At 38.6% G+C, this 25,544-nt stretch overlaps 1 protein-coding gene across 11 annotated transcripts in view; it reads right to left on the bottom strand.

The window, feature by feature from the left end:
• Nucleotides 1-25,544, bottom strand: part of SLC1A2 (solute carrier family 1 member 2) — a 106,114-nt gene that overhangs the window by 9,277 nt on the left and 71,293 nt on the right. For 9 of the 11 annotated variants that reach the window (XM_075754807.1, XM_075754801.1, XM_075754804.1 and 6 more), the window contains 7 exons: nucleotides 25,057-25,307; nucleotides 21,418-21,586; nucleotides 18,306-18,432; nucleotides 15,256-15,489; nucleotides 11,439-11,633; nucleotides 8,462-8,596; nucleotides 3,181-3,412 (listed from right to left, as the gene is read on the bottom strand). In XM_075754807.1, coding sequence (XP_075610922.1) covers nucleotides 3,181-3,412; nucleotides 8,462-8,596; nucleotides 11,439-11,633; nucleotides 15,256-15,489; nucleotides 18,306-18,432; nucleotides 21,418-21,586; nucleotides 25,057-25,307 — 1,343 coding nt within the window. Of the gene's footprint in view, nucleotides 1-775; nucleotides 3,413-8,461; nucleotides 8,597-11,438; nucleotides 11,634-15,255; nucleotides 15,490-18,305; nucleotides 18,433-21,417; nucleotides 21,587-25,056; nucleotides 25,308-25,544 lie in introns of all 11 variants that reach the window. The other 2 variants (XR_012835740.1, XR_012835741.1) reach the window with 1 other exon arrangement.

Here is a 25,544-nt window from a genome sequence, read left to right as displayed (position 1 = left end):
TGTATTTATTCAGAATTCACAACACTCCCAAATAGTGAGACTCCTGTTCATTTATTATACTGACTAGAAAACATTAGCAGTAGAAAATTGTTCCATATTTTCTTAGCCTTTGCTCTGGGTTTTTTTTTTTTCAATAAATATTTCACATTCTACTCCTTTTTATCTCCTACAGATTTTTCTGGATTAGTTAAAAAACAGATTACTTTTTTAAATGTAGAAAGTCATATTTTTTTCAGTGGAATTCCTTAGCAAAGCAGGATAGCTGATGCAAGGACATGAAAAATATGCAAGGCCAGAATAATCATAGATGTGTATCTATACAAACTCACCTACAATTACACCGCCTTTAAAGAAATGGAGGAAAGACATGCTGTGAAAGTACTGTTCATCGTACCACTGTTTCTAACAATGCAGTGAAAGATTTTTACTATAGTCAGACCAAAAATTCATAATGCTGCTATGTTTGTCTCACACAAAGTACAGCAAAATATCACTCTTGCCTGTAAAGATACGTGCTAAAATTTTTCATTTTTAAGTATGGTAGAAGACTTACAGTGATCTACCAACTCACAGTAAACACTGGTGAGTATGTTGCATCCCAGAAATCACCATTAATATACCTATGCTTCAAGAAAGATATCTCCAGCCAAATGACTTAAAAGATTTAAAAAGGTAAAATGTCAATTTAACTTTACAAAAGTGATCTAGATCTTTACAATTGTGAGAGGACCTTTCATTTAATTGTAAATGGATGGGTCACTCTTTCCTAACTTACCTTGTAAGTTAACATCCTCAGCTTCAAATGAAAACTTAAAGACAGAGCTGAATTTCCCCATGCTGGATAAACTGGATGCATGGAAGTATTGGGACATGGAAACATGACAAAATGCACTGATTTTTGAAACAAAGTCAAGCTATTTCTTAGATAATTGAAAGGGGGAAACATGCAAATACAGGAATGAACAACTTATTCAGAAATGAAAATTACACAGAGTCATGTGAAATACGATAATAAAAAAATACAAAAATATTGTGCAATAACAACCACTCTACCCCCCATATAAACTACTTATTAAAAATTTACATTGATCATGCAAAATTATAAACTATTAGTGCTATACATGGAATATATTACATAAAGTAAATAGAAAGGACATGCTAGTTGACTAGCTTTTCCAAATTCTGACCAGAGTTGCAGTGAGCTTTTCAACCCACCAGTGCATTTGACATGATGAAGAGAGGTCTCTTCAGACTTAACAGCTGACTGTTTTGAAGCCCCAAATCCTAGACTCTGTTGCTTTTGCTACTGTAACACTTGGGAGCTGTAGACCACTTCAACAAGATTCAAATGCTTTGCAAATGTCAGCATATATTCATAGCTAATGAAGTAGACTGTAACATCACATCCTTTTGGCAGTTTGCAGACACGGACGAGAAGTGACCTGCTCAGAGTCAGTCTTGTGCTCAATCCAGTAAACCCTGACTCTTTTCATGAGTTTAAAAGTGCAAAATGAGATCACAAGTAGAGCAAACCCAAAACAATGTAAAAGAACAAACACTTCTAGCTCATAAATCACTGGTCACAAATTTTAATAAAATGATGTGCTTAGGATGACACATTGCACCATTAATCTATGTTTTTGAGGTAAGCTAATGACTCAGTTGAGGGAAATGATAAGAGAAACTGAAGGAGAAAAGGAAGTGCAGCAAGTATTGCATCAACAGGCTACTACTTTGTAGCCTGACTTGAACCTCTGTGCAAATCTGAGATCTTTTATCAAAGGAGAACTTTCTTCTTCAGGGAGCTTCTTTTTTCCCTCAAATTTTTATGTCTCCTGTGTCCTTTTTTTTTTTTTTTGAGAAATATAAATTAATGACAATTTTTAATTTTGTGTAAGCATGTATCCTCTTTCCATTTCAAAATTTTTTTCCTTTAATTTTTCTCATGGAAAAAGAGTGGGTCAGAAGAGGAAGGGGAGAGCCATATCAGAACAAAACGTTTCTTTTCATTTTAAAAAGCATTTTGTTAAAAACTTGGAAGACTCAGGAAAAATTGAGGATAAAATGTAAGTTTTTTCTTTCCTGAATTCAGTATTACTTTTCCCCCTGGAAGTTCAGGTTTGGACTGACTTATCTAGAAGTAAGCAATAGAAAAAAATATGTTCTAAAGAACACTTCCAGCCAGGCTGGAGACAGGTGAAAGTGATAGAATAGGACTTATATTTCCAGCATATATAATGATCTGCTAATGGACTTAGTGTGAGCATTCACAGTTAGATACTGGCTCAGTTGTGGCAACTGGAAGATGCAAGAGAATCTCTTTGGATAACTGGCTAAGGTAGGCTCAGTGGCAAATTCACTGTGTCGAAGACAGTGTACAGGATCAGATCAGAGTATTAATAAATAAAAAAAAGACTATGAAATGAAATGTTCCAGCTTGTTTCACTCTCTTTCTCCTCCTTTTCAAAAACTCTCTCTTGATTTTAAACTGCCCTGTCCTAGTGGTGCATGCTTAGTAAACTTTTAACCACTAACCTCCCCAACTGTTTTCTCATTCAACTGGTGGAGTTTCTCAAGCTCACTTTGCTCTGATCAAGATATTATTATTACTATTAATAATCCATGTTAGTTACAGCAAGAAATAGAGAGAGAATATGATGTTTGTGTCTTAATGACTCAGGAACAATGATGGAAGCAAAGCGTAAGCATGCTGTATGAGTGCAGGAGCATTCTGATGCTAAAGTGCATTCAACATGTCCATCTCTGAACAGCATATCATGGAAGGCAGTCAGCAAATGACAACACCTGTATCTGAATTGCAGCTATCCTTCATTTGGATTGGCAATTAAGTTCTCTGTTGCCATAGAAAATCAAGTAAATGTCCATAGAAGGTGATGCCATATTGTCTGTGTCTCGGCATGTTCCATAATACGCTGCATCTTGCCTTTTGATATGTAAACAATGTACATGATTTTTTCCCCTCAAATGACAACTTTTAAGAGTGCAAAAAAACATCTTTTGAACTGCTCAAACTCATTCAAAATGTCTGGGGTTCATGGACCTTGTCACATTGTTATTTGCAGAATGATTTGAAAAATACATGCAGGTTAAAAAAAATAAGATAAAATAAAGCATGCAGTGCTATATACATGTCTCAATATCCATAAATGTGAAAGGTACCTTGCACTCATCTACTATGACTGAGTTGTGAGCTGCAAAAACACATTGGTTTGAGTTGTTTTCCCTATGATTTTTCATGTCGTCATAAACTGACTGAGTCTTGGTCATTTCAATGTCTTCGTGCCCTTTATGATGGGAATCAATGGTGTCAAGTTCTGCCTTGGAAAGGTGGTAGACAATGCCAGCACCAAAAGAATCCCCCACTACATTGACTGACGTTCTCATCCGGTCCCTACAAAAGAAGCAAAAGGCAGAGGCTGAATGGCATGAAAAGAAGAAAAAGTAGGGCATGGCAGCCCTGTTAATGTTACAGTTACTGTGTTTATTTCCAGCAGTTTAAGGCATCTTTAGAATAGAAAGATAGGAGCTTTCAAGTGAAATTGAAAAAGCTTGCTTTCCCCAGGGACTTGTTCAGACAGGGAGGATGTGCAAACTCCCATGTCCCAGCTGCTCATACCAATGGATTTTGGCAAAGAACTTGCACTAGACATACAGCCAAAATGCAGAGCTGCGTTTGACTGAGATCTCCCCAGCACCTGCTTCTAGAGCTGGAGGTTTCAATGTCAGGGTGCCAGACTCACATCATTGCCCTTTGTTTAATCTGAATTTATCACAGCACTGAACTTAATGCAGCCAGGAAAAGATTTTGGATCTGATGAAGTGTTCTAATTTCTGGGACGGATTAACAAATGGCCTCTTCCTTTATTCTCAGTGAGCAAACTATGGGGAAAAAAATGCCTGAATTATCTCCATAAGACTCAGGCCATCAAAGCTCTTCTCCTGGCACCATCTTTACAGATGGTCATCTGTTAGCATGGCAGCATGCCCACTCACACAACTGTATGCCAGAGCTCAGCATATGAGCCAACCAAATACAGGTCATGGCCTACAAAATGATGAGCCTGTGACAGCATTTCAGTAATGAGTGCTCCTTGTTGTAGGAGGGTGCCAACAGAGGCTCGTATGCTTCATTACAAAGAAATGTGCTTGTTGGCACTTCCTGGACAGGATACCATTGGACAGACATGCCATCTTTCTCCTGTCTTGTTTTTAGAGTGTTGCTCTATCTGTCAGCAATAAACTCATGGTTGTGGATTTTCCCTTATTTCAGAATTCTGCCCCAAACCTGCCCAAAATTCTGCAAAAATGGAAGATGGTCTTACAGAGCAGAACTCTGGGGTCCTGCTACATTCCTGCTGTAGGTAGGCTGTATTACACATGTTGAAATCATTTACAAATTTGCCTCTTTATATCTGAACATAAGACTCCTACAAACCTCCTGACTGAGAGCTGCAATGTAAAGCTACTGCAGCAACTGAGTCTAGTTTTGTCAAAGAGGTCAGAGAAGCAATTGCACTGATTAGTTCTCAGAGGTATATCCATGAAGACTCATTTACACAAAATGTTGAACAATGTTGAACAGTTGGCAGGTTGAACAGTGTGGACATTTGCCAAGTGACAGGAAAACCAGCATGTAAGACCTCATTTCCCATGACAGTGATAATTTGAAAACACCCTTTCTAGCATTTCTGGTACTAGATTTGTGTAATATTTCCTTTTGCTGTAGAACACTGAGAAAAAAAAAACCCTAAATATATATAAACCCCTAACTGATACGCATTCATTACACATGTCTATTCCTGGCCATACAAACTTTTGAGCCCTTTTTAACATCTTTGCTCTAAATATCTGTAAATCTGCCTTTCCCAGCTGTGGAATTGCATTCCCTTTCAAGTTTCTCCTCTCCCTCTCTACATTATCATGCTTACATATTTGGAGTTTGCGGTGTAATATCTTAGTTGAGGCAGTTAATTTTTTTTAATATTTTGTCATCAAAAGAATATGCAGAAGTAAAAAAAAAAACCTCCAATAATACCCCTGAAAAACAAACAGACAATCCATAGGAGGAAAACATCGTTCCAGTTTTGCTTCACACAAATAAAATCCTTTATGCAGCTCTCATCCCATGCTTATGAAGAGTCATGCTTATGAACCTGGTCAGAGTGGCAGAATAGGAAAATATGACTTTCTGAGTGTAATTTTTAATTAAGATCATCAAATATACTGAACCTAGCAACACAGCTCCACAAAAAGAACAGCTGCTTAACATTTTGTATGAGCAGTATTACATTTTGGAAGGATTCACCGATGGCAGACAATGAAGGGATAGTACAGGATGCAAAAAAAAACAAGGTGGAGAGAATACATAAATATAATTTAGGCACAATTCAAATTCTGAAAAGGTCATTTGAGGAGATGGTCCAGCCCATATGCATGTATTACTAACGGAGAGATTCAGCGATACAAACCTCACAGCGCTGCAGAACATGCTACACTGTACGAACCAAAGTAAACAAGTAAGTTCCTTACAATAGGAAGAACAAAGTCTCAACAGCAAAGTGCCAATGACCTCTTTTGGGCCAAAGAACACCCTAAGAAGAACAAAGAAGACTCTACTTACTCTTTTGTTAAAAAACAACCAACCAATTAATTCCAGCTATGCTGGAACAATGTAAACAAAATCAATATAGGAAAGCTGCAGTCTAGTAAATTACTTGCTCCAACACAGCTACGTCTGCATTGTCCATAACAGCTTCTGAGAGGAATTATGGGACTGAAAGTCAAAGTTCTCTCTCAAATGTCAGCTCAACATCTGGTACGAATGGGCTTTGGAATAATTAGGAAGTAATTATTTAAATCTTGATAAGAATTAATGCCTAATTTCCTCAAACTGATAAATCAGACGAACTGGAAGCTTAACAATGTAGATGAACGGAATAGAAATGTGAAGAATTGAATCAAGCCCCCTTATTATTCATGTCATAGTGCCTATATAGCATGCTAGTATGCAAATAAGTTACTCCTGTTCCCCGAAAGGTTGAAAAACCTGTATATCAACCTCACTAGATTTTAGAAAGGAGATTAAAATCTTAGCACACCTGCTAAGTCAAAGACCAGGTGGCATGTTCAACTTGCCTTACCTCTTTGTCATTATAGGAAAGAGCTCCTGGTTTTATAGTTTAATTCAATTTATATTAACATCCATATGTTCATAACATCCATATGTTCATAACATCCAGATGTCAACTGGGTCTGAATATTCTGAATTTAGATCTAAAGCAAGGAACAGAGTCAGAACTCAAGCACTCTTTTTCTGAGTTACTGAATGAAGGTTTAAATACTGGATCAGGTGTCCAATTCCATTTTCTCTAATTCCTCTCTCTCCACTGCAAAATACTACTGTATTTGAGGTTGTGCTATGATATTTGCTAAGCTTGTCAGTCACATCTGGAAAGTAGCCAGCTTCTGGCTAGAGCAAAAGAAGTTGGTTTTATCCCAGCTGTTGGCACATAATTCATGTCCTATTACCAACACTGCTCTGTTGTGCTTACTTTTAAACTGAGAAACTATGTGAGTTGTGAAATATTGGGAAATTTGCCTGATGAAAGAGCTCACACTGTGTATGTACATGTGGGAGGGGGAAAGGTTGAGCAACCTAACTTCTAGATATTGGAGAGGCTTGAGAAGAAATTGATACAGAAACCTTTAGGCTTCAATTTGAAGGAGAGAGTGACGAGTTTAAGGACATTCAAAAGTCAGCTTTTTGTTACAACGTGACCAAATCATGCAAAACTGGTTTTGGTAAGACCACAGTTCCAGATGATGGTAGTATTGTAAAATCATTGATGTTCTGATATTTTCTTTCATCAGAAATATTGAAAGACTCATAGAGTATGACATTTTTTTAAAAGCTTTGATTATCTGGAATCGAAATGTTATAAAAGAGCTATTCCAAATATTTCTCAATGGCTGCTTGAATTTACACACTGGTTCCAGAAAAATGGCTAGAATTGGGTCTTAAATATTTTATTAACTCTCTCTTCTACACTCTGTTAGAAATACTGCTGTAATGTTATTTGATGATCTAAAGAAATGGAAGAAGACAATGTCTGTAAGTAAAGAAAATATCTTTTTATGACCTTTTGTTTCAGATATTCTTTAGGTCTGCTTCGTGTGCCGAACAGCTTGCTCAAAAATCAGCTTGTGTGCCTTTTCTTAACATCAGCAATGTCAGCAGCATCATTTTCCATATCTCACTAGATCATCGTGGCTACCACAACACAACCACTGGAAGATGGAAAATAAAGCTATTAGCTGTTGACATATGTTAATTAGCACAACACTTCCACCAACAAACTTTGTCTTAATTTTACAGCACCAGCGGCATGACACAGAGCTTTTCATCTCCTTCTTTATCTCTTTTCCCACTTCCCTCTACCTTTCAATTCTGAATCACACTGCAATTGCACTGCTGATTGTTAAGCCAGAAGGATCCAAAACCAACCGCTTGTGCTGAAAGGTTCTTTTGCCTGGCATTTATTTTGGAAAGATACCTTGAAATACTTCTTTCAAAAGTACTATCCTTCCTATACTTACATTCATCACCGCTACGACTCCACAGTACAGAAGGTTTTATTTCCTAAGCAGGGTTGGATGAGCCAGCAGTAACAATGCTGCTGAAGCCAAGCCTGAAATGCAACACCTACTAGTGGATCAGAGCTGCTGGTAAACTTATGGCTATGAGGTTTGCTACTGTTGGCAGAGCTTCTCAGTCCACAGGAATATTTTTAAATGACATTTTCCTAAAAAAACAAACAAACCACAGGCTCCTTTTGCACATCCTCCTACCAGCTGCAGAAACCTACCTATTTGCCTTACTTTGAGAGCCAGCAAAAACATTTATTTAAAATGAGTATGCACCTCCCTTTTGCTCTCCTCCTCCCAGCTTCAGATTCCTATGCCACTTTCCTGTTTTCAACCATGACCTCATAAATATAAAAAACCCACAGAATATCACATTTTTCCCTACACCAGCTGTACTCTGACTGCCGAACCCTGCCTCTTTCACCATTCTGAGTCACAGTATCATGATATTCAGTTATATATAAAATATGTAAGTCATCTTTTCCCTTTGCCTTTCCAAGCTGTAAATGCCTCTTTCATTTTTCCCTGAAGCAGAAGTCGGAGCTGTATGCTCTTCTTCACAATTCTTAGTGATTCTTGGCGCATAGAAACTGACTTCAGTAGCTCTATAACGATTTGTACCAGCTGAGAAGCTGCTTTCAGTGTCTCTTACTTCATTAAATAGCCTGTTTCTTCCTTTGCCTTAACTGTAGATGAGAGTCTTACAGTTCTTTAAGATCAATGGCTGAAAAGCACTACAGACAACCATTACTTCACTACTTTTTCTGCACTGAGCAATGGAGTCAGCACAACTTACAAAAGCCAGTCAACAGCAACAAGCAAACTGATGTCCTGGGTAGGGAGACCCACTGCAGTAAGGATCAGAAGCATAGTGACGAGTCCTGCGCTGGGAATACTGGCAGCTCCAACACTTGCAAGGGTGGCAGTCAAACTGCAAAAACAAAAATTAAATGGGGGTAGCAGGAAGAGGAACATACGCTTTCATTGCATACTGATGTAAACATTAGGAAGGTCTTATTTTTAATAAATTCTTCCCAGAAAATAACGACTATATGATAGATCACAGTAAGTTCAGGCAATAGTTTTCACACTTGTGTTTCTACAAAAATTTTTATTAGGGGTGGCCAGATCTATGGAGTTTGTTCTGAGAGTTGTAAGAGAGTTGTCTCAGAGATTTAAGTTCTGAAGTGGGTTATGACATTCAAATCTTTGGCCTAGTGTTGTTTTCTGAGCTCTACCAACACATTCAGGGTCTTGAATCCTGAGTTTTGATCATCCAGACCTGCTGAAGTTTTGTGACTTCAGGGTGGTTCATTTTTGTTTATTTATGGTACTTGAAGTCTGACTTGTGAGGTACTGGCTGAAAGTAAGTCGTTATTATCAAGTACAGAAGCGTAAAAATCTTGGTATCCAACACTCCCACAGTACAAGCCAGTGGTGTACCAAGCCTAAATACAAATCACCCTAGATGAAAAAGGAAAATTCATTTGATTGTTTCACAAATCCAAACCTGTCTTTGTTTTTGCCTCTCATTTTTTAATGAAGACCAGTAATGTTTGTAAAAATACAACACAGATCACAACAAATATCAGTATCATTGCCAATCCTATGAAGAATGGAAAATAAATTTGTCAGAGAACAAGCCAAGGGGAGAAAAACAAAGAAGAGAAGCAGAGGAAAAGGGAGAGAGAGAGGGAGAGGGAGAGGGAAAGAGAGAAGGAGGGACAGGTAAAAGGAAAAAGGAAAGTAAAAGCTATCTCTGTTTTTTTAAATACAGAGATTAGTAACATGGTTGTACTTCTGTGGGTGTACCCAACAAATCTGAAAGTCCTTCCAACACAGAAGTAGGGGAAAAAGGTCTCTGTGGAGGAAATGCTCAGCCGTTAGCCACAGAACTAATCTGTGATGATGTTAGCCTGATTTAGAGCTGGCAGATGGCTGGCTCTGACACAGACAATCCAGGCTGCAGTGTGTTTGTCAGGTGTCTGGGTGCAACCTGGCCTACTAAACACCCAGACGGGTCCAGCAGATATGCAGGCAAGATGCTCTGCTCTGCTGTCAGGCCCTGTGCACAGTGCCAGCTCCTCAGGCACTTCCAGCCTTAAATGGTAAGGGATTACATCCAAGCTCTGTGAGGAAATGCTCCTGCCAACAGTGCTGCTGTGGGAAGCACTTACAGGGCTGGAGGGGAATGAAGCTAGCACTGTTCAGGTCTAAACAGAGTCTGGCTTAGCTACCATTTCCAAGATCACCCTCTCCCAAAGGAGACAGGAAATCAGAGGATCTACATGACCAATATGAAGTAACTAGGGCTGGCCAAAGGCTAATTAAGTCTTCGTGAGTTTATGTCTGGGTCATTTGAATATCCTCAGTATCACAAACTGGATTTGACAGACAAAACCTAATAACCTTTCATTCATTTGAATTGCCGCCCTGAGAGATAATTCTTGTCATATTGTTGTAGCAAAAATGCTACACTGCATGAAGAGAACCAATGGTTTTCTTACAGATAGCCCAAAGTTGCTGCCTGCTTAGTAAATCTGAGTCACAAAGCTGGCCACACCACCCTTGAAATGGTGAGATCAGGAAGAGCTAATGGGTCAGTCCCTCAGAGAAGAGGAGTAACTCAGGTTCAAGTCTACCAAATCTCTTGGACAACAGCTGATTCCTGACTCAATTTCCTTTGGCCTCAATTTAGTTTAATATGCGGTATCTCTGAAATAACTGTTTTCAATCTTAGCAACAAATATGCTTCATGCAGGTCTAATATCTGCCTTCATTCAAAGCAGCCCTGAACCTTTTAAAAACCTTGGCTTTACTATTTCATGGGTTGGTGCAGGAGGTAAAGAAATGGAAAATGTGGAACCAGTATAGCTGGGTAAGAAGCATAGAATTAGACATCTCTTTGCAGGAGTTTCTTTAGAGTTAAAACGGTTTAATAAAAGAAAGGTGGGTGGGTGAAAACTACAGGAAGGCGGCAAACTTGGCAGCCTTCACTTGTGGTTTCCATTTTAACTATTCAAAATGTTAGGCCTGGTGTCTTCATCAAGTTTTCCGTTGAAAATTAACTTTAGCTGCTGCAGTCATACTTTTGCTATTGTTTTTTATTAGTCACCCTACCTAATATGTCTTAAAACTCCATTACAGTAAATAGTCTTCAATTATTCTTATCCATTTTTAATGGGTACTTTCCTTTGTCCTTCCAGATATTCAGCTTAGTCCTATATATGACAATTTGATATGAAAAGACTAGAGCTAATGTGTGCTGGGTTAGAGAGAAAAAGTCTGGGAGTATCCAGACCAGGCTGCAGGAAATCGCACCCTCAGGCTGGGCTATTCTCAGTCCATTTTGTTTGTTGTTCACCAAAGTCACAGAAAAAGTACAGGCAAACATAAATACACAGATACATTTTTTAGGTACACTTTTTTCCAATGTATATAAACACATACATTCTAGAAAGTTAATGCCCCATATATCACTTGTAGCATCCCTCTATACTAAAAAAGGCATTGCACTGAATAGAGAACGCTGTATTTAACATTGTATTGTCAACTGCAAAACTGTGTAAAACACCACCAGCATACACTAAGGCTGCAAATGATACATATGTCACCAGAGAACCAGGACCTATGTACATAACGTTCCTTTGCATATCATTATTAAAAATACATGGATTTCACAGTGAATCCCACAGCTACTAAGAAGACATCCAACCCAAAGCTTCACATTTTACAGTCTGTAGAAACAAAGCCTACAAGTATTTTGAACTGACCTCACAGTAACTATCTGGCCTCCATCCAACTCAATTCCATTCATCTGTGCTATGAAGATGGCAGCCACAGCTTCATAAAGGGCAGTTCCATCCATGTTAATAGTTGCTCCAACGGGGAGAACAAACCTTGTTACACGCTTATCAATACCTAGATTTTCTTCAAGGCACCGGAATGTGACAGGTAATGTTCCAGCACTAAATGAGAGAAAGCAAAAAAGTAGAAAAGACATAATTACAATGTAATATATACACATAAGAGAGCAAAGTCAGAAATTCTGCTATCACTGTTTACATTTTCTACTTCCACGTTCTGCTGTGATTCAAGCCTTTTTTAGCCAATTTTTAAATTAAGCCTGCATTTAGCTGAAGGTGGACTGAGGCCAAGACATGAACATGGCTCGAAGTCGGGATGAGAGCTTGAGAGAGTACAGATGAATTTTTCAGACTCATTTATTAATTGTTTCTTGCATTTTGTTCAAACAGACAAGTTCCAGATGTTTTCTGATGGACAGAACTATGAGTGTAGGGAAAAATCCCAAACTTCTTTGTGAATTTGCTGTGAATGGAGAAATCAGTGTTGTATTAAGGAGGGAAAAGTCAGGCAAAAAAATACAACCCATAGAGTTCCCAGACACTGGAGGACAGGAAAGGTTATGAAACACAGCTGGAGGATAGGAAAAGATGCAAAAGATAGCTGGAAGAGGGGAACAGCTCCTTACACAGATCCCCAGTGCCTTGCCTTTGGGGGAATAGTTCATACTATTACATTCGCTTGCTCACAATAAAACACCTTCATGAAAAAAATACTGCTGAAAACAGAACACTTTTTTCCCTGTAGATGCAAATATCTTCTACTTCTTCACTTGCCTAGCAGGTCTGCCTGCCTCAGGCAAAGGACTTGGTGCATGAAACTCAACACAGGAGCATGTTTTGGTTCCTTACTTTTCTGTGTTATTTCTGAGGTCAAGTCCACCACTAAATCAAGTTGGTTGTTGCCTGAGAAGCTGTTCTGAAAAGAAAGCTGACCTGGGGAAATTCCTTTTAATTTGTGTTTCATACAGAAGCAGCTGGAGCACATCTGTTGTGGTTTATTTGCTTTTCTTCAGCTGAGCTGCCAGAATTCCTCAAAGAATTTCCTACTAATTCTGGTGTCATTGCCCCTACAAAAATACGAATTTGCTCATAGAACAGTAAAGGACTGGACTCACCAAACTTTCTCAGATAAATACAGCATATTGTTGCTAGTGCCTTGCAACTTCAGAGTCTAACTCATTCATTCGTCCACTGCCACAGAGATGTTATTGGTTACAAAAAATTTAATCTTCCCATTTTGCAGGTGATTAAACCATGGAAAAGGGAGATTAAGGAATGCATGAGATACCTAACTATAAAAATGTAGTGTCATAATAAAAGTCCTATGTTATCTGGAACAAGCACATGAGGCTGACCTATTTGCATGGGATCTATGGAAAACCTAAATCCTTCTGGACTGGCATATGCCTCAGTCACTTCCTAAATAACTCCTCTTGTCCCACATCTATCGAAAAATGAGTTAGAACATATGAGCTTCTAGATTCTCACCTTTTGCTCAAATGACTAGACCACTGTTTGTTCACAGAGCTTTTTTTTTTTTTTTAACAGACATCAATAAGACAGAATGGCAGTACCAGTAATTTGTGTTCTAGCATCTTTGCAAATATATTTGTAATTATTATTTTACTGTGGTTTTAACCAAAGGTAATCAAATGCTTAATATTCTGTGGGTTTAGCCAAATCAGCCAATCATACTTTCTAAAAACAATGTAGTATACTCTCTCGTAAGTTACTCTAGCAGCTGCATTTATAGTGGATAGTAGAAAATATCTAGTGTGTGATTAACCAAGAACTACTAGTCAGTTTTCAAGACAGTTCCAGATCACTTTACCTCCTAGAGCAAAGATATTCCTGTATCTTATTAAAAGAAAAATAGAATAGAAAAGGTAGTTCAATGACACACATTGAAACTCAGTCAGATAAGGTTCTTTTTTTTCAGAAATACAAGTACCACCTTACCTTTACTGTTAGAAATCAGATCATCAGCACAAGATGTGTACCAGCCATGGCCTACCATTGCCACAATGAACCCCAGCAGGCTCAGTAGGCAGGGACTATGCAAATATCTTCCCCCTTCAGTTCTGCCACCATGAGCAAGGACAGGTGAGCAGGTCATGGAGACAAGTTTTATTAGAAGAGCACAATACATGGATGTCTTCCATGGTTCCATGGTTCCTCAGGTTGGCCAAAGAGCTTTAATAGGTCCCTGTATAGGAGGCATTTGCAACTTCCAGAGGTACCAGGTTAGACCATATGATGGTGATTGTTTTCATGTGGTCACTTGTCTGGGTGCTAAGAACTGGTACACCTCTGTTTAGCCAGTAATTCAGATCTGGACAGCAGTCAGGTGGTAAAGCTAGTATCCAGGTAAATCCATATGCTGGAATCACTTAGAATCCCCCACATTTTTCCACCTCAGTACTCCAGTAGAAAAACATTATTTCACACTAAAAAAAACCCCCACAAATGTTGTGTATGGACACTGTAAATTTTGTATTGAAAATCTAAGTGGAAACTCAAACACTTAAAAGAACAAAAGCCTTAGGGAAGTTGTGGTTTAGTGAAAATCCTGGACAGATTAAATCTGCTATAATCCCACATTGTTTATCACAGAGCCACGTAATTGTTGAGGTTGGAAGGCACTCTGGAGGTCACCTATTCCAACCACCTTGCTCAAGACAGGGGAAGCTAGGGCAGGTTGCCCAGGACCATGCCCAGACACATTTTGTCTATCTCCAGGGATGGAGATTCCACAACTTCTCTGGGCAACCTGTGCCAGCATTCAACCACCATCACAGTAAATCACAGTAAAAATATTTTTCGTGTGTTCACATGGAATTTCTTTTGTTTCAATTTGTGCCCACTGACTCTCCTCCTGTCACTGGGCACTACTGACAAGAGTCTTGCTTTATCTTCTCCACACTGTCTCACCAGATATTTATGCACATCAGTAACATCTCCCCAGAGCCTCTTGTTCACTGGGGAGAAGTTGTTCAGCAGGGTGGTTTGGGCTGACACAATCTGATGGTCAGTTTTGAATTAGGCTTTTTTGTTTTCACCTTTTTAATTAAAATGGAAGAATAAGTTTGCTTCAGAAATAAAACATCTATTGAAGATAAACATTCTAAAATATGCTATTTAACTGAAAAATATTTTCAACACAAGATCTACTGTCTGCCCCAATGCAAAACATCAATTTATTACTGAGAATTGAGTTGCCTACACACTTTGTTCAGTCTGTTCTGTGCATTAGCAACAAGGCTAAAATGCTCACCTCTTCAATGAAGTCCCCTTACTCTGCTAAAATGGATGAAAGAATAAAAGGAGAGGTTTTTTAAATATCTTCTTGAAACCTAGCACTGTTTATTTTTTTCCCAATGCAACGAGACTGGTCTAAACATGCTTTCAAAATAAATATAATTATTACTGTTTCCTAGTTGAGGGAAACAAGTACAGAGGTAACACAATTTGCACAAGTCATTTGGTCAATGACAGAAAACAGAAAGTGGGTCTCCCAACTTTCTGCAGTTGGCTGTACAACCTAAGAAATCCCAAAGATGCGTGGTTATTTTTATTTATTTCAACATGGCTGGATTAAAAATACTTTTTATTCAATGGCGTAAAATGATTTTGCAATGAAGGTCAGAACAGCAGATGTATTAGCTTTAAACAGCAGCTAATGATCTGCTAAAAAATAAAGCAAGCTGTTATTTCTCAAGTGTACCTGGAAGCTGTGCCTAGTGCTGTGATCCATGCCTGGAAAATCCCAGCAAGGAATGAAAATGGGCTTTTCCTTGTTATCACAAAGTAGAGCAGAGGCAGGAAGATCCCTCCATGGATGAGAAGACCCACAATTACAGTGACCATGTACATGCCAAGTTGTCTAGCAACTACTTCTAAGTCCTTGATTGCAATGATTTTTCCACAGATGAGGCAAGCAATGCCCAAAGGGGAATACCTGGGGAAAGAAAATAAGCACAGACAGAACTAGTCTTTGCAGCATAGTCATAAAAATTGTGCTCAACAGAGTATAGACTGGAGAAAGAGTAGAGGGCACTCAGGCTCAATGCTGAGATGCAGATGGAAATTCATGGAAATTCAATGGATACCTTTCACATCTTTTTAAAAAATAATGGCCATCTCCAGTTAATTCCCCATCTACTTCGATTTTTCCCATCCCATAGAATGCAATATATATTTCCTGAATAGTCTTTGATCCTGGAATAACATTGTACAAGAATACTATAATGTTACATGGGTTTGGATCATTTTTATGAAGAGTAGGGTGGTAGTTGTTCTTAATACATAACTTTTACAACCCATTGCTTATCTTGTTTCAGAGAGTTGCATTATTTGATTCAGTTAAACTATTCATTGAAATTAATTGCTTTTATCTCGAAGGCTGCAAATGTTTCCATTATGTTATTTCAATAATTTGGACAAATGCTTTTTAGTTTACGGATTCTTCATTAATTATGTGCTTTTCTTAGTTAGGGTCAGGTTTTTGTTACCTCAGTCCTGTGATTCCCTGATGGCAGAAATGGAACACTTAGATAGGATGGTAATGGTAGCACAGTTTAGTAATAAAAAAAATTGAAATTAATGGATATTTTTTAAAAATGTAATAATCAGCTATAGTGAAAAATGCTTGAAAGTGCCTGGATAGAAGACAATATTTATACCTGCACTGGTAAGGGTTAGCATATTATATAATTTTAAGTGACATTCACTTTCTCTGCCTGTTTTATAAAACTTAAGCTGGGAGAAAGTAATGTGTGTAACGTGGAGAAACAGTAAACAAAATGCCTCTCTGAAAATAAATGGTAATGCATGGTTTCAAAATTGATAAGTGATTTGAACGCTTAATTAAAGACAATACAAAGGAAACTGACTTTCAGAATAAAACTGCTTCGTGTTTTCTGTAAGAAACATTTCATGGTCTCTCAAGCAATGAGCCCAAAACCTGGAAAGCCCTCAGTCACTTGAAATGCAAGGCCAGCTGTTATACCAGTTATCATAAAAAGCCATGTTTCAATGAACTTGAGGAAGCATATTTCTTATAAAGAATTACATGGTGTCAGGGACAGGTGTCTGAATTGTTTATGTTTGCGTAGCAATGCCATGCTGCTGAGTCTAGAGTTGCCACGCGAGTTACAGCGCTCTGTGCAGAGAAACCAAAGAAAATGTAACTCTGCATAAAGAAGTGCATTTGTCTTTATAAACACACGTAAAAAAACCTGCTTCTGACCACAATAATTCTTTAAAAATTCTAGACAGAGATGAACAAGTGGAATTCCCAACATCAATCTCCTTTCTCACGAAAATATAAAGCATATCAGTAAACAATAAACATTTACAGTGAATTTCTTGAAACTTGAATGATTTCCTGCCATTGCAACACTGACTACTAGAGACAATTTATACTGTAGGCAAGGTATTATGTCTTGGGTGTACCAACTGGTGCTAAGTGAAGTAAGAGTAAATTCTAGCTCTTGGAATTATGAGAGTACAGTCACTGTCTCTACAGAGTCAAGAGCAGCAGGTTACAATAATTATTGAAAGCACTAGGGCTTTGTGAATAAAAACAACTGTGTTTTTATGCAGAAAGATCATCTACAGAAAAGCAGAAGCATAACAGGAATGCAAGGTCATTGCTTCAAGTTCTTTCTTTTGTTCTACACATTTCCACATCGCTGTTGCTATCTGCATCACTCTTGCATAACAGTCTCCCTTTCAAACACTGGTGATGCTGAAGACTTGCACTTCAGGCACCCTGCTCCCTTTTCTATAAACTGTGTCCATCTAGAGCCTCAGAGAAGAGGCATACTGCAGCCTTGTAACTCAGGACATCATCTCCAGGGACACCAGGGAATCACGGGAAGCAATGAGCCATGATACATGTGTTGTATTGAAGTGACTATTTCTGGTCTCAAAGACCTAGGAGATACAAAACACAGCAGTACAATGCCAAATGTAGCAATGCATTTTTATGTTCTGAAAAACTGGGGTGTTTGTGATATGGCCACACTTGGCACTGTGTACAAATAGCTCTGGAGAAGTCCTCAGAAGAAACATCTCAAAAAAAAAAAAAAGAGAGAATCCCCTTCCAGAAATGTAAACAATAGCTCAGTCTTATTTGGGTAAAATCACTCCCTTGAAGGCAAGCCAGGCCCCATTATTACGAATGGGTATACTTCAAAAACAGGACAGATACATTCCAGTGACCCCATTGCAGCGAGGTTGAAAGACACAGATTCTGCAGAAACTATGGGTGGAGAGACTACACATCACTGAAAACCACTGGAATTTTATTTGGTGGTAGAGTATTTTTAGTACAGAAGACAGTGAATAAAGTGTGTCTCCAGGCTTCTTTGTAATTATACCTCCTAGCTATAGGGGATTACGCTAACCTCCCAGGAAGATTTGGATGTTCTTATGTGGGGCATTCTGGCTTGCTTAGGTGTCCTTCTATGCAATGAACATCCATAATCAATGTGGCATTTGAAGGGCTCTTTGCAGGTACCTGCATGTCTTGGATTTCAGTAAACAAAGAACAGAATACCTTCAGAAATATTTCAAATTGGGTCCTAAATAATCCTCACAAACAGAAATAATGCTGCTGTAGTTCTAACACACCTGTCAAGGCTTCAAAAAATGAACTATTTAATTACATTGTTTAAAAAAACTGTGGTCACTCTATGCTATATTAGGGTTTTATGAGGTTTTTTTAAATCTTTTTTTTTTTTGTTCTAGAAGTTAAAACTTCAAACTTACCACATGATCATAGTTACTAACTTCATTACAATCTCATTCAGGATGTTGAAGAAATCCACCATGATCTTGGCCTGTTCTCCCATTTTCCCCATAGCAATGCCAAAAGCAATAAAGAATCCTATCAAACCTATTGGGAAAAAATTGCAAGACAAAAAAAAAAAGCAAGTAAAACCATGGTTTTTAGGAAGTTTTTGCACCTAGTCAATGTCTTGATACTACCTGCTAGTCCAGTTTTCAGAATTATAGTGTATTACACATCTCTCGGGACTTTTTAATACAGACTCACTCTCAACTTTCATGATCATATTCAGAACATCTTTTATTCTTCAATATTTTACCAAATTCCAATTTCGCAGCCCAACTATGTTTTTTTTTCCTTTTTTCCTGAATTGATCCGATCATCAAAAAAATACTTATACCATAATCTTCTCAGTGTCATGCAACTGTTAGAAATCTCATAGCCCCTGGCAATTGGGAGAGGCAACACAGTGCCATATCATGACTCTTTTTTTGCTGCTAAAACAGTCACTAAAGACCAAGAGCATTTTTGTCAAGCTTTACAAAAGTCCCTTAACAGATTCAACCTACAGACTAGTCAGTCCTGGAGTACAAGGAAAGGTAAAAGCAGCCCAGAACATAACTTTCACAGGCAAGAGTATTCCAGTTAAATGAAGAATGTGGGGGTGGGAGGAGAAAGTGGGTATTGCATTTTAAGCTAAACCACAGAACTCCCATTAAAAAGATTAACCTCACTGAAACTGTCTATCAGCAGATACATAATCATAGAATTCAATACAAGTAACATTTGACTCCTAAATTTAAATGCTAAGGTGTGAAAGTCTGGAGTATTGGACTATCGGTATGAAAAACTTAGTGCATCTGTCATGTATTACTTTGGAGCTGTGTCTCCAATGCTAACCTTTACCATCCAGCAATTTTCAGTGTCCAGGGTGGGATTGTTATCTGATATCGATAGATAGTTTGAATCTTCAGCCATCTTTTGAGGCTAAACTTTCAGTCATGATATAAATATCTAACAACACATGTGTGAACTCAGCTGGGAAATTCCTAAGGAAAAACCCATCAAGACACAAAAGCATTCAAGAGAAGGGAATTTCAGCTACCAGTACTCTGGGAAAAGACAGGCTGTTCCATATCCTCACACTGGATCTAGGAACCAGACTTTTTGCCTTTTTTTTTTTAATCGAATCTCCTGGATATAAAGTCAATCTTTAGCACCAAGCCATCTTTATTGAGTCACTTGAATAGGGAAGTGAAGTGTATGTTTGTGCGCTGCAGAGCATAGAGAAATTACGAAAAGCTTTTCAGTCAAAGACCAAGTAACTTCCTGGAATTCAGACTCAGTATTAGAAAATGTTAGTAGGTGGTTTTATTCATTAATTCCAAACGAGCTGCTACATTAGTCATAAGGGTCAAGTTGGTTCATATTTGCAGGAATTTGCTTGGCTTGTACAGTTTATGCAAGCTGGATGGCAATTCCCCAACATTTTCACTTCTTCATTCAAAACCAAACCACACCAAACCAAACCACACGTTAACCAAAAAACTGCAATGTTTGAGAGCCATTTGTCAAAATACTACAGCAAATCCCCCACCTAAACTGTGTATTTCCTTTCTGTAGGAATTGTATTCAGCCTTCTAGGTCTTTTCCTATCCATGGCAGAGCCTGCAGAAAACAAGTCCAGCACTAAATGTAATGCATCTCTCACATTAGAAATACCGTTTTATTTTAATGCATAAACAGGAGAGAAAAAAGCATGAGCAATGAGCTGCTGCTTCATGCAGGGTGCAAAATGCCAATTTGCAGCTTTGAAAGAAAGCGGCTCCTCTGCCCACAGATGTTGAATAGAACGAGGAGCCATGGAGGCAGGCAGAATACAGTGGCTCACAGCTCTTGTAGAGCAGGCTGCTTCACAAAGAAACAAATCATCTCTCATGAGGTTACTGATGCTATCTCCCCTACTTCTAAGCAACGCAGCCACTACCAACGAACTCACCAACATCTGGAGAAGCTCTGCAGGCACAGCAGCCACTGTGTCAGCAGGAGCAGCTCATCAGCTGTAAGGAGTCTGCCCCTAAAAGTGATGGCCCAGTGGTGACATAAAGCAGGGGTTTAAATACTGCCACATACTGTCCCACTTTGAGGACAACACCTATAAACAAAAGTGTCAGCCTCAGCCCTGTGGACATGCTGCCACAGAGATTGTGTATCTTCAAGTGCAGGTGTGCCAATGAGGCTACAAATTGAGGGCTAATTTGTGACTGACTTTGCCCACATCCAGAAAATAAGAAGGTGAAGGAGGAGCACTCCTCTCCGGGCTGAGAAAACGGTGAGTCTAAGCACAGAGGAGAAAACAGAAGTAGTGTGGTGGATCTTTGTTCCCCTGCACCCCTGCCCCAGTCTAAACAGGTGCTTCAGGAAGGGGTGGGAGATAGGCAAAGTCTTCGTACCACCCCTACTTGCTGGCTTGTCCAGACAAGATGGCACAACGGCTGCTGTTCATAATCTACAGCTGGTAAAGGTCAGCAGCCAAGATGAAAGAAGGAGGGATTTGTGACTCAGAGATATGTCAAGTCGCTCTGGAATTTTTCTTGGGTGGTGTAGTTCACACCCCACCTCTCACTTCAGGCTCTGCCTCAAGCCATATTCTAGTTCAGCGTGCCCAAGACACCTACTGGAAACAACTGAGCTCAAATTCATCAGGGGATCGGTAAAGCACTGGCACTTGAAGCTCTCTCCCATATTGTTTTGCCAATAGGCGTTAGTCTAGGTAGGCTACTAGGAAGAAAGGATATTTTGGGTACCTCCTACATGCTTTCCCATTGTACTCTTAATTAATACTTGCACAGCTGCCAATCCAGAATAATTCACTTGATATTGTTTCTGTAATACAGTCATATTTCTAGAAAGACCATTAGATTTTCATCTCAGAGACCAATGGGCAGCCAGTAGGTGATAACACTAGATGATTATGTGGGAAGACTAAACTTGCACTGAAGAGCAGATCAGACAACACTGGCTACCCAGTCACAGCCAAAAGCTGTGTCATACATATGATGTACATATTTAACAGGCAAAAAGTTTTCCTACCCAGGACATTCATGCCATCCTTAAATTCAAGTCCCTTCTTAATGACCAGCTGGGCTTCTGGTGGTGCTTCGCGCAATGTCTCATTCATCATAGCAAAGGCAGAGTCAGTGACATTAGTTGTTTCTTCAATGGGTGGTGGCACCAGCACTTTCTTAGTGACAGTTTGGATCTGAAGATAAATAAAAAGAGAGGATGAGAATGGAAACAGACTGACTATAATCCATATGGGAGATCAGGAAATAATAACAAAAAGAGTCTTCACTTGAAATTCCAGGGAAATATATTTTTAAAGGATTAGACATGCATTCCACAACCTCTTACCCCCTTTTTCAAAAATAATTTAATTCCAAGTGTCATAAAGTCCTGGGAGTCCTCCTCATGACTCTAGTGTGAAAAGTAAGGCAAATACTTGTTCCTTACCACTATGATGTAACATTTTACAGATAGTTAGCCCCTTTGTCCAGATGGTTCACAAATGGTGCTTCACAGATTGTATGTTACATGTTGATACCATCAATTTAGCACCAAAAGACAGGCACCTCTAAGATCAGTCACAGCAGCAACTCTGCAGTAAGGCTTGTTATTCAGGATGGTCTGCCCAGCTCAAGTTATCAGTTACTTTGATGGTTAACTTGAATCAAAAACTTGGGACATTTCCAACACTTGGTGACTGTGAGAGGTCAAAATGGAACACACACAGTCTCTCTAATTAAAATATCTGAGTGATAGATAACAGAAAAATTGTCAAAGCTGCCAGATACCTATTAAATCCAATCTGATCACCTCAAAAAAGAAGACATCAGCATCTGAATGGATCTGGACCCCTCCTGGCACATGAAAGGCAGGGTCAAGGGAAAGCTGGGAAGGAATGGTATGGGGAAAAATGGGCTGGAGTTTACAGCTAGGAAAAAAAGGGACAAGGGAGTAGAAAAAGAGAGATCTGTGACTTGATGCTTTTAGAAGGAACATTTTCCTCCCACTTCACACCTTGAGCCTTTCCTGCCTCTTCATGGCTCTGGGACAGGCAAAATGGCTAGGAAGCTATGACCATGTTTGTCATGGTTTCCCATCTGCTCCCTACTTTCCTTGTTCCTAGCTAGAAACGTGTTTGAGTAAGGCATCAGAAACAGTGTATTAGACTTTAAAAGAACATTTGCACCTTGTTCCTGTTGAGATGGACATTGCAGTACTATGGATGATGATCCAGGTTCAATCCACATCTTTCAAAACCACAAGGTTTTAAAATGTACGTTTTATAAAGTTTTAAAATACCTTACATGTCTCCTTTCAAAACCTGCTGTCTTAAATCTAGAGAGGTAGATGTAGATAGAAAACTTACATAGCTTTGAATGAAAAACTCTTCAGTTGTCCTGAAACAACTCAATGCTCTGCATGTTTATATTTTTTTCAGAGTTAAATTTTATCTGAGGGATTAAGTCAACACAATATTTTTAATGATGTGAGGTATCCAGAATGTAAGAACAGAGTCACAGAAATTAAATTTAAAACATTAGAGTCCACACAATCACAAATTCCACTGCAGTCACTTAAGTCACAGTTCCTCAGCCCTTCTTTGCATAAGGCCACAGTCACTAAAAATGCTGAGCATATCATTAAGATTAGATACTGACAACAACATCTAAGGCCAGAAAACCATTTAAATGTCACAGTCATATTTAGAGATGATAGTCCCATTCTCTTTCATGGCACATAAGATCTTAAGTCTCTGCTGGAATAGCAGTCTTCATTATAAATTAAGACTTTCTTGTAGACCATACAAAAATTCAAGAGATATTGAAATCCCACAATGGTTCAGAGTTCAGTTTGCAAATGAACTGTTTCAAAATTGCAAGTGAATTCCTTCATTGCTTTCTGCCTGGTCACAAGGGAAGGCGTGTAAAAGTCCCCCACAGACCACAACTACACAGTACAAAAACTTGCTTTCTCCTAAGGCAATCTGGAAACACTGAATGCTCATGTATAAATGTAGGAAGAGAAAATATATGCTGACACCATTAAACACAGTTAATTTTCCTCCAAAACACAGAGACAAGTAAAGCCTAACTCCTTACTGAGGAGTTAAGGGCTAATAGAAGGCACAAGCTCCATCTGTAAAGGAGAATGACTTACTTTGTAAATGAAAGGTGACTTTGTGGCAGAGGATTTCACTGGCGATTAGTTTGGAATATGATGAAATTAAACACTGGAAAGCCAAAAAGCTTAGTAGCTTTTTTAACTAAGTTTAAAAAACAATCAATGGAATTAGTGATCCATAACTAATGAAGTGACCTGAACATTGATATTACACACACTGAAAAAAGCAATAAGGTTCCAAGACAACTATCTGACATGGGTAGCTTAATTCTGTTCTCCTGCTTTTTGTCCCTGTGCCAAGAAATTTGACCACTTTCAATTCACCAGAAATTTAATTCTCCTCTCTTCCACAGTTCAGATGAGGGAAAGGAAAAAAAAACCATAAGCACTGTGCTCTCCCCTCACTCAGTTTTGAAAAAATATTTTTCACATTACATGTGATGTTTAGCCACCCGCAGTTTGACCATGACTGACATTCCCACGATGATTTGGAAATATTGACAATGTTCTCTCTTTAAACCCCCAAGGACCATGTATTTTTATGTGGAAGCCCATGGAAGAAGTGAAGCAATCCAAGCCCTTTTGGCAGCTTACATTGCCCTCCATTCTTCCAGCCTCCGTGGCCTCTTCCCCCTTTCTCCCTTCCCGCTCTTCTCTTCACTTTATTCTTTGGCCATAACCACAGCTCCAGCTATCATGCCATTTCACTTAGGAACAGCTAAGAACAGGTTTGGCAACAAACCCTGTTCCATAAAAAAAAAAAAAAAAAAAAAAAGTCTGCATTATTGTCAAACAATTTAGTTGTAGGAAAAAGCAGCTTACATGCAAGAAATATGCTTAAGCAGAAATTAGGAAGAATGCATTTTTCATTTATTTTACCCCTCAAAATGAAGCTGTTTTGATTAAGCATCGGTGAAAAGCTTTTAGACAAAATTTTCTCCCTACAGAGGGAGTAACACATGGTGCAAGCATCCTTCTTTCCCAGCATTCTTCAAACCTGGCCTGATGGAGCCACCTGTAGGTGCGTCAACCACTTGACTGTATTATCCCCACCTAGTCTGGACAATACAGCAATAGAAGTTATGATAGCTTGGGTTTGGGGGTACATTTCCACTGGCAACCACCCGGAATTAAGATCATTCTTATATTACAAATAGAGCATTGCAGAACCATCAGCTCTGTAACTAATGACCAAGATCAAATTCAACCTGGGTGAAAGATCCTGTAATTCATCAGCTGTTCATCCCCAAGCCACCATTCATGACTATATATATTGTATAAAAAGTGAGGAAAAAAATTAAGTTTACTAAATAACAAACTAAAAATCATCATCTTTTAAAAATTCTGTGAATTTAAATAATAACTACAACATAAAACAAAGCAGCTATAAATAATGTTCTTTCATTTACCTGCGCAAGACTTAAGACTTGTATTTCTCTTTGCGTCATCATTTCTGTCACTCACCTAAACAATGACATTAAGTCTACAGACATCCCTGGTAAGTAAAAGATGTAAAAAATATTACCAAGGAATAGAAGGATTTACCTGCTGAAAGCAAGCTTGGACTAGATTTTCAGGGAACAGGTTTCGGATCAGATCCAAGAAAGCATCCAAACTAGATACTTCATCATTCTTCTTCCCTTGACCAAGCTGTTTCTTGAGTTTCGGATTCCCTGGATGGATGGCTAAAACCAAAATCACACCCAGCACAGCAGCAATAATAGTGGTGGACATGTAGTAGACCATGGCTCTTGTACCCAATCGGCCACTTGCTTTAGCATCTAAACCAGACAGTCCTGCAGGTGTTTTATTTTAAGAAACAAACAAATATATTGAGACTCAATATCCAATTCAATAATCATAAAATAAAATCCTTTATAATTTGCAAAGTTTAATGACTGCCTATAGTTGCCTACTTTTGTTCTTGTGAAATTCTCACCACTTGGTACATTACTGAGGCTTCTCCCTCCAGTTCTTATGCGAACAATGTCTGCTGCTACTAATTTGAAAAGAACCATTTAAGATTCCATGTA

This window comes from Balearica regulorum, chromosome 5 (genome assembly GCF_011004875.1).
Source record: "Balearica regulorum gibbericeps isolate bBalReg1 chromosome 5, bBalReg1.pri, whole genome shotgun sequence".
In the NCBI taxonomy this organism is placed as follows: Eukaryota; Metazoa; Chordata; class Aves; order Gruiformes; family Gruidae; genus Balearica; species Balearica regulorum.
The sequence above is the reverse complement of the archived record's forward strand: the minus strand, read 5'-3'. Positions and strand labels throughout refer to the sequence as shown.